A 9,060-nucleotide genomic window follows, 5' to 3' on the forward strand; every position below is an offset into this window, starting at 1 on the left:
ACAGTGTACTATATAATAGGATTACAAGAGTGTAAAATACTATATCTGAGACCAAGCCTAGAAGGGAATACACAGGAACAAAGACAGGAGCTGTGTTAAGAGTGGTAGGATAAACAGTGTTGCTTTTCATTTATAAGTTTTCTGTGATGTTTGTAGGCAGGTTTCTGGGGTCTTTTGTTTTTTTTTTTTTTTTTAGCAATGTCTACACCCGGGGTGGGGCTTGAACTCACAACCCCAAGATCAAGAATCACATGCTTCACCTACTGAGCCAGCCAGGGGCCCCGTAGGTGGTTCTTACAATAAAACAATAAAAATGAGTAAAAACACATGACAAAAAAAAAAAAAAAAAAAAAAAAAAAAAAAAAAAAAGAATACCAACAGGTCATTATCAGAGCCCACGGTGCCAAAGGGCTCAAGGCGGGACTTCCTGGAGGAGCAGTGCTTCAGGATGGGCCTTGAACGTTGGACAGAATTTGAACGAGGGATGGGCCATGGCCTCAAAATAAGTCGGGTGGTCACTAAAAGGATGAAGGGTACAGAAGGATAAGATGGGGTGAAAAGTGCCTCAGTGATGTAAAATGGTTTTGAACTAGAAAGAAAAGGAGCACCATCTCTGGAGGGTGAGCGATTGCTCCTCCCGGGCCAATCTACCCATCCTCTGCCCACCCTCGCCTGAGACCTCCAAACTAGAAGTTGCTCCTCATAAACATGGCCGCGCCAAGATGGCCACGCCCCTCAACGAGGTGGTGACCTCCAATAGCCCCGCCTCCCACCGCTTCTGGGGCCAATGCGAGGGAAGTACGAGCGCTGGCGCATGCGTGATGCCGCCAGTGGGTGCGCCCAATAATGACTGGGGGATCCCGGCAAGTAACATGACCAAAAAGAAGCGGGAGAATCTGGGCGTCGCTCTAGAGGTGAGGGGACAAGTGCGGGGTGGGCCGTGTCGTTAGCTGCCTTCTCCCCGCGGCGGGGTACAGTGGGTCGGTCCGGCTGCAGGTTGGAGGAGGGGCTGAGGGGAGGAAGTGAAAGCGACGAGAGTTTGGGAGAGGGACGCGAGGGGCGTGAGAGCGTCCGATGGGGTACCCGAAGATGAGGGGCGGGATGGGGGAGATGGAGTTTGGAGAGCCCGAGGGGGCACCAGAGGTGAGGGGACCTCCACGTCTCGAGGTGAAGGGGAAGCCCCGAAGAGGGCGGGACGCGGAAATTGGGAGGCCCTGAGGGGAGATGTGTAACTGAAGAGGACGCGAAAGGGGCGGGCTCTCGCAGGGGAGGGGCACCCCAAAAGGATAGATACCTGTGAATGAGGGCCCCCCCCCCAAATGACAGAGCCCGTACTGTTTAGAATGTTACTAAGTGGCTTAAACATCTCCTGAGATGGGAAATTTTTTCCTCTGGGGTACTGAAGCTCGTAGCCTGAAAATTACTTTGGGAATCTGTGGGAATTTGTAGAGAATTCTGGAATGAAGACGTTCCCAAAGGGCTTAATGTACTGCATATGGAAAGGAAAGAAAATTGAGGCATATTGAGCAACTGCTAACATCATTTGCATTCTAAGTCGGTCCTCACTACGAGCCTCAGAGTTTTAAACCGACGGGGAAACTGAGGTTTCAGGCAGAGCCCAGGCTGAAGCAGTGAAGGAGCTGAGACGCAGCACAGGTAATTTGTCTAGTGCATCTTATTTCTTCTGTGCCCCAGGAGTTACCAGAGAGACACAGGGTGGTAGTCTTCGTGAGCTTACTGCCAGTTTGGTAGTTCTCAAACTTTAGAATGCATTAAGAATAATTTGCAGAGCTTGTTAAAAATGGAGAGTTGAATTGTCTCCCACCCTGAGTAATTCAGTAAGGCTTGGGTGTACGTTTTCAATGAGGAATCTGCATTTTTTTTTTAAGTAGGCTGCATGCCTAACATGGGGCTTGAACTCACAAACCTGAGATTGAGAGTCCCGTGCTCTATGGACTGAGCCAGCCAAGCTCCCCCAGGAATCTGCATTTTTAACAGCTACACACACCCATGCTGATGCAGGAAGTTTTAGTACCACCCCTTGAGAAATAATTGGCCTACCTGGTAGGAAAAAGTTGGCAGAAATATGAACCTCCCTCTAAAAGAGAGTATGAGTGGTAAAACGAGGTGGCACTATATGGTGGAAAAAGCATAGACCTTATAATCTGATTAGGACGCAATAAGCTACTGTAACAGAAAAACCCTAAAATTCAGTGGCTTCAGAAAGTTTACTTTTTTCTAATAGGGTAGAGCAGGGATTGACAGATGTTGTCTATAAATGGCCAGATAGTACATTTCTAGGCTTTGTGGGCCATATGGTCTGTGTTGTAACTACAGTTGATCCTAATTATTCACCAATTCCGTATTTGTAAATTTGCCTTCCTGCTAAAATGTACTTGTAACCCCCCAAATCAGTACTTGCAGTGCTTTTGCAGTGATTCACAAACAAACCAGTGAAAAATCTGTCCCCTGAGGCGCAGCTAAGGTCGAACAAGTAACGCTCTGCCGTCTTATTTCAGCTTATACTGTAAACAGGTGTCCTTTTTGTGGTCTGTTTAGTGCCATGTTTTTTGTGTCTGTGTGCTTTTTGTTGGTGATTTTGTTGCTTAAAATGGCCCTCAAGTGTAGTGCTGAAGTGCTGTCTAGTTTTCCTGAAGTGCAAGAAGGCTGTATTTGCCTTACAGAGAAAATAGGTGTTAGATAGGCTTTGTTCAGAGTTGAGTTATAGTGCTGTTGGCTGTGAGTTCACTGTTAATGAGTCAACAATATATATTAAATAAGGTCTCTGAACAGAAACACACAAAAACAAGGTTTTGTATTAATCACTTGATAAAACTCTTGTGACCAGAGGCTCATAGGAATCTAACTTGGTTCAGTATTTGCTAATTCATTGCTGGCAGCAACTTTACAGAACATAACTACCATAAATAAGGAGCATCAGCTATGCTTAGATAGGCTATCTTAGCACAAAAGTAGCCATAGACAATATGTGAATTAATGGGTGTAGCTGTGTTCCAATAAAACTTTATTTACAAAAAAAAAAAAAAAGGCAGTGGACTGTATTTGGCCCCAAGGCCGTAGCTTGCCAATCCCTGGTCTAGAGTGGTTCTGCCGTATTCCCCTCATCTTGTGACACTGCCATCCCTCAGTGCCTTAATGTCACCTCATGAATGGAACTAAGTCACATCCCATTGACATGTCCACTGGCAGGGAAAGAGAGAGTGGAAGAAGCATAAGCATCACTGTCTTAAGAGTCGTGGGCCCAGGGGTGCCTGGGTGGCTCAGTTGGTTAAGTATCCGACTTGTGATTTCGGCTCAGTTCATGATCTCATGGGTTGTGGGATCGAGCCCGCCTTGGGCTCCTAGCTCAGTGGAAAGTCTGCTTGAGATTCTCTCTCTCCCTCTGCCCCTCCCCCCACTCACATGCTCGCTTGCACGTGCACACACACTCTCTCTTTAAATAAATAAATCTTAAAAAAAAAAAGTCATAAGCCCCAGAGTGCCCACCTTCCATTGGCGAAGATGTGAGCTATGACTCGAGACATCACCCAACTGCAAGGAGCTGCTGGGAAATGCATTCATTGTCTAGGAGGCCACATGCCCAGCTACAGCTCCATCACTGTGGAAGAAGGACCTAGCATGTTTAGTGGACAGTCTGCAGTCTACTGCAGATGGCAATTTACCTCAAGTGTGGTGGGTTTTTTTAATTTAATTTTTTTTAATTCTTTATTTAAATTCAACTTAGTTCACATATACTGTTTCAGGGGTAGAATTTAGTGATTCATCGGTTCCATATAACACCCAGTGCTCATTACATCAAGTGCTCTCCTTAATGCCCATCACCCAGTTACCCCATCCCCCCACCCACCTCTCCTCCAGCAACCCTCAGTTTGTTTCCTATAGTTCAGCGTCTCTTATGGTTTGCCTCCCTGTTTTTATCTAATTTTTCCTTCCCTTCCCCTATGTTCATCTATTTCTTAAATTCCACATATGAATGAAATCATAGGGTATTTGTCTTTCTCTGAATTATTTCACTTAGCATTATACCCTCTAGTTCCATCCATGTCATTGCAAATGGCAAGATTTCATTCTTTTTGATGGCTGAGTAATATTCTGTGTGTGTGTGTGTGTGTGTGTGTGTGTGTACGTACATACACACACACCATATCTTCTTTATCCGTTCATCTGTTGATAGACATCTGGGCTCCTTCCAGAGTTTGGCTACTGTGGACATTGCTGCTATAAAGATTGGGGTGCAGGTGCCTGTTTGGATCACAATGTTTATATCCTTTGGGTAAGTACCTAGTGATGCAATTGCTGGGTCGTAGGGTAGCTCTATTTTTAACTTTTTGAGGAACCTCCATACGGTTTTCCAGAGTGGCTGCACCAGTTTGCATTTCCACCAACAGTGTGAGAGGGTTCCCCTTTCTCCACATCCTTGCCAGCACCTGTTGTTTCCTGAGTTGTTAATTTTAGCCATTCTGACCAGTTTGAGGTGGTATCTCATTATGATTTTGATTTGTAACCTCAAGTGTGGCTTTGAGGATACCGTATGTGTGAAATATGAGCCAGTGGGTCTCCAACCCCTCTTCCTTTGCCCACTTCCACTGCAGAGGTTAGAAAAGCTCAAGAGATGCTTTCCCAGACTCAAGTGTGGTTTTGAGGAGACCATGTGTGTGAAATACCTAGCACACGCCTGGCTCGGGGTGGAGATAATCAACAAACAGTGCCCTTGGTAGTAGCCTTTATAGTTCTGCAGTTTTCCATCATGGCTAAGTCCAGCCCCCTTGTTCAGATTTAGTTTCCTTTTCTGTAATATGAAGACCGTGAATTTCACCAGGGGTTATAAGTTCATTGACTGTGATCCAAATACAGATCACAGATGTCTTTTGTTTGGCTGACACAGGTTTCTAAAATGTTTTAAATTTGGTGGGCATATGCTCTCCTAGTGCCTTTACCAGTCACATTGGCTCATTTTTTTTTTAATTCTGTCAATACCAATGTGGATATTTACATTTGTGATCTTGGTCTCTAAGGTTACTTTTTGCTTGGCTATTCTAAGATTTGAGATCTATAACTGTGCACCTTAGGCAAAGCTTGGCATCTGGCTGTCTCCCCACCTGCTCGTCCGGTGCTCCCAGCAGATCTGAGTATTGAATGTGCACTGATGCTCAGGAGCTGTGGATATTGTCCTCTTATTAAAAGTCGTGTGCTCAGAGCCAATGAAGTGGTGATTTAATCAAAATGTTTGTTAATCTGACGAGTGCAATAAAACCCCCACAAGTGAGTGATCTCGGCACCTGCAAACAGTCTCCACTTGTTGTAATGAAGCAATTACCAAGCAGGCAGCACTCACCCCTAGGGCCGGCTTGGGCCAGCTGTACCGGGCACTTACCTCCCAGGACAACCAAGGCACCCCCTAGCAGCCTCCACTCATGTCTCCTCTCAAGGTCTTTTTATCCAACTCATTTGCCACCCTGAAAGATCTCAGAGTTGGAAAAGACTGGCTATGAGTTTAGCTTCTGAGAGTTAATTCTGAATAACGAGAGAGCATTCAGATGAGAAATCACCGGTTTGCTACTGATTTTAATGTGTGGAAGGATGGAAAGGCTGCATTTCAGTCTAATCTGATAGGATTTTGGCTGATGTAAATCTTGTTTCTGTTTTTGTAACCTCTGATAGTAATGAGCTGTTACTTGGTCATTGTACTTTTCTTTCACAGCTAGATCATTCAGCTTGGTGTCTTTAGATGTTTCAACAGCCAGTGGATCTTAACAGATGTGTGGTGTTTTAGCCAACATTTTAAGGGGGATAAGTGGGTTAGATTTGGCCCCTAGTACAAAAATCTATCAGATGGAAACTTTGGCTACAAGGTACAGAAAACTGACCTAAGTAAATAGGAATATACTTTCTTCCCCATAACAAATTTGGAGGTAAATGGCTACTGGCATTGGTTCAAAAGCTCAGCTAAGTCAAGGCTGGTATTTCTGCATTCTCTTAGCTGTTTCCTCATATTCACAAGAGAGCTGCCACAGCTCCAGTCATCATATCCAACTTTAAGTTAGGAAGAAGGATAAAGGAACTACAACACTGTCCTTTTTTTTTTTAAATTTTATATTAAAAATATTTGAGAGAGATTGCAGAGGGAGAGGGAGAATCAGACTGGCTGTTGAGCAGAGAGCCCGATGTGGGGCTCGATCCTAGGATCCTAAGGCAGATGCTTAGCTGACTGAGCCACCCAGGCGCCCCACAACAGCCCCTTTTATCAGCAAAGCATAAGCTGTCCCAGGAGTTTTCCAGCGGACTTCTGGAACATGTCATTGGCCAGAACTGGATCATGACCATCCCTGGCTGCAGTGAGCGTGGGAAAGCATCTCTTGAACTTTTCTAACCTCTGTAGTGGAGGTGGGCAAAGCAAGAGGGGTTGGGAAGGAGTGTTGTTGGCCAACGAGTAGTATCTGCTATAGGAAAGAGAAGTAAATGGGAGTCATTTAAATTCACCAGAATCCTTACCAGAAAAAGAGGTGGTAAATTGAGGGGAGAAAATTACCTAGGCAGAATGAGCACAGGAGGAAAGAACCTTGACATTGTAATTATTTGTTCAGTGTAAGCCACTGCTGTAAGCTCTCTGCGAGCATAGAGAGGCAGAAGCACCAAGCTGTTGGTTTGCAAACTGACCCCTTTCCATGGAGGACAGAGAGAGACCCAAGAAAGAGGCAGACCACTCCAGGCTGGTAGGTGGCAGGTTTAATAAGCAAGGGAACTTAGAGGTGAGGCTTGTCTTGGGCAGCGAATAAGAGGAAGAGATCTCCGCACCCACCCGCCAAATCTTCCAAGTTTGTGTAGAGGCCTTAACTGGGTTCCGTCACGTATACTGTCCAGGTGGTCTCCACAACACATGGTCTCTCAAGGCTATGTCCTTGGAACAGCTCCCAGTGCGGGAACAGTGGGCAGAACGTACATTCCAAGGTCAGAGGAGGGATGAGGGGCCTCCGATTGCCCTGGTCCTGCGCTCAGGTCAGCCGGTGGTTACGTCCTCTTCGTTACCTCCTCCACCACAAAGGTGTAGACAGTCACAGTTCTGAAACAGGCTGTGCACAATGCTGGGGGTGTGGCATCTACCAATTTTCTGAGACAAGGGGCAGAAACAGCTTAGTGGACCATCAATAAATATTTACTGAATTGGCTTGAGTGGCTGGAGGAAGCACTTGGACGCTTGGCCCTGCCGTCTGAGCCCCGTGGAGTGGTTCACTGGTCAGAGGTTGGGAGGCCACCGTGGGGCAGGCACTTGGACACCACCTTGCCAGGGAGCCAGCCGTCCAGGGGCTGGGAGAAGGGCCGCTGACCATTAAATGAGCGTCACCTGCTGCAGGCGCGAGCGACAGGTTGCCGTCGGGCAGGTGATTTCTCTCGGCAGCCTGTGTCTGGCTCCATTCCACTTGACGGGGGTCAGGAGACTAAAACCTCATTACCTAACGCGGCTGGATGTCAGCGTGTGTGGAGTGGCTGTTTGCCAGCATCTTAATTAATGAATTCATAAGGCACGGGGTGGCTGCCAGTTCTTGAACAGTGCTTTGAGCCTTTCAGCGATGAAGAAGCTTTTCCTAATTTATCAAAAAATATATATTGGGGGAAAGAGGAGAAAACAAACCCCACACAACGTTCTGGCCCAGGGACAGCTGAAGGCTTCAGGCAGGGACTGACGTGGCTCTCCTTGTAGAGCTGCTCAGCACGCCACAAGGCCTCACAAGGTCTCAGAGCTTGCAGGCGCTTCAGCAGGGCCCCTCGTGTGCCTGACCTGGGGCGGCGGAGGGGGGCGGGGAGTCTCCAGAGAAATGGCAAGCCCTTTGGCTCTCTGCTTGTCCCGAAAATTGTTCGTTGATTGAAGACTGGGAAGGTTTACGGTCTTCATCTGCTCAGCCTGGGAGAGAGACTTCTCATGATTTGGGGAGACATGGATGGAGGTTTTTGTCTTCTGTCCCCACAGAGCCCTGAGCCTCCTCCACAGAAAAACATCCCTTCAGCAGTGTCAGGGCAATCGGCCCTTTCGGGTTTGAGGCTGGTCACCTGGAAAATCGAGGCCCATGACCCTCATGTGACTTGGCTGTGTGGCCCGATGGCCTCAGATGGAAAGCCCCAGCGCTCTTGCCACAGACCATCTGGGCAGGTGTTCTGGCCTCTTTACCGATTATAATAAATGTCCTGGGGCCTCCCTGACGTGTGAAAATGAGTGGATTTCCAGAAATCCGGTTCCCAGGCTGCTGGGGCTGGAGATAAAACAGCTGGCACCACTCTCAGGGCTGGGAACTGGCACGTGAAAAGAAAGGCCTGGCTACCCACTGGGGAAAGAAGGGCTTAGCAGGCCTACCTAGCTCCCCTCTCTCCGTCTCAAAACTGCGGCTGTTTTGTGTGAATTGGGGAGGGTGCTGTGGCGGTTTAGGCAATCTGGGGGAGGGTGCCAGGGATGTTTGAGAAGCCGAAGTTGGGGGGATGGGTAATTGCCTTCAACATGGGGACAGGCGCTCTGCTCCCGGCTCACCGTCTCCACGCGGATTTCAGTCAAGCTCTTCCCTCACAGAGAGTATCTGTTAGGTGGACAGAGACCAGGCAAAGCCCTTGTACAAGATTATTCAGAGTAGAGAATCTGTTGAAAGCAGATCAACAAGCTTAGATTGGCTTCGACTAGGATGTGGAATGACTTTGTTCCACAGAACCCTTCTTTGTCATGAATGTTTTCATGAGGGATTTTGGAGAAAGAGCTTGAAGTGTTGAAAAGAACATAAGCTCTGAAGCAGAAAAACCTCAGATTCAGACCCTCAATTCTGCCACTTCCCAATTACATGACCTTGCTTAAAACCTCTACACTGGGAGTTTGCTCTTCTCTAAAATGGAAATAGCCCCTTCCTTGCAGAGTTGGTCGGTAGCCTACACGAAGCTGCCACAAACTGCCTAGCCCGGGCTACAAGGAGTGGAGCTCACTCCCGGGAGCTGAGTGGCTCAGGGCCGGTATGTGGGGTGGCAGCTAACAGCACAGACTCGGACTGCCCAGCCCCCCCCCCC

General features: G+C 47.5%; 2 protein-coding genes across 4 annotated transcripts in view; one reads left to right on the top strand and one right to left on the bottom strand.

Moving 5' to 3' along the window:
* The first annotated feature begins 707 nt into the window (after nt 1-707).
* The window catches only part of CCDC167 (coiled-coil domain containing 167), a 19,383-nt gene continuing 11,030 nt past the window's right edge, over nt 708-9,060 (top strand). The window contains exons 1-2 of one of the 3 annotated variants that reach the window (XM_040644655.1): nt 1,060-1,143; nt 4,196-4,294. In XM_040644655.1, coding sequence (XP_040500589.1) covers nt 1,075-1,143; nt 4,196-4,294 — 168 coding nt within the window. In that variant the 5' untranslated portion in view covers nt 1,060-1,074. Of the gene's footprint in view, nt 915-1,002; nt 1,144-4,195; nt 4,295-9,060 lie in introns of those variants that run through there. The other 2 variants (XM_008693373.2, XM_040644656.1) reach the window with 2 other exon arrangements.
* The window catches only part of CMTR1 (cap methyltransferase 1), a 63,345-nt gene continuing 61,017 nt past the window's right edge, over nt 6,733-9,060 (bottom strand). The window contains exon 27 of the transcript XR_005838728.1: nt 6,733-8,585. The gene's annotated coding sequence lies outside the window, so the exon portion shown is untranslated. The remainder of the gene's footprint in view (nt 8,586-9,060) is intronic.

This window comes from Ursus maritimus, unplaced genomic scaffold (genome assembly GCF_017311325.1).
Source record: "Ursus maritimus isolate PB19 unplaced genomic scaffold, ASM1731132v1 scaffold_30, whole genome shotgun sequence".
Classification (NCBI taxonomy): domain Eukaryota; kingdom Metazoa; phylum Chordata; class Mammalia; order Carnivora; family Ursidae; genus Ursus; species Ursus maritimus.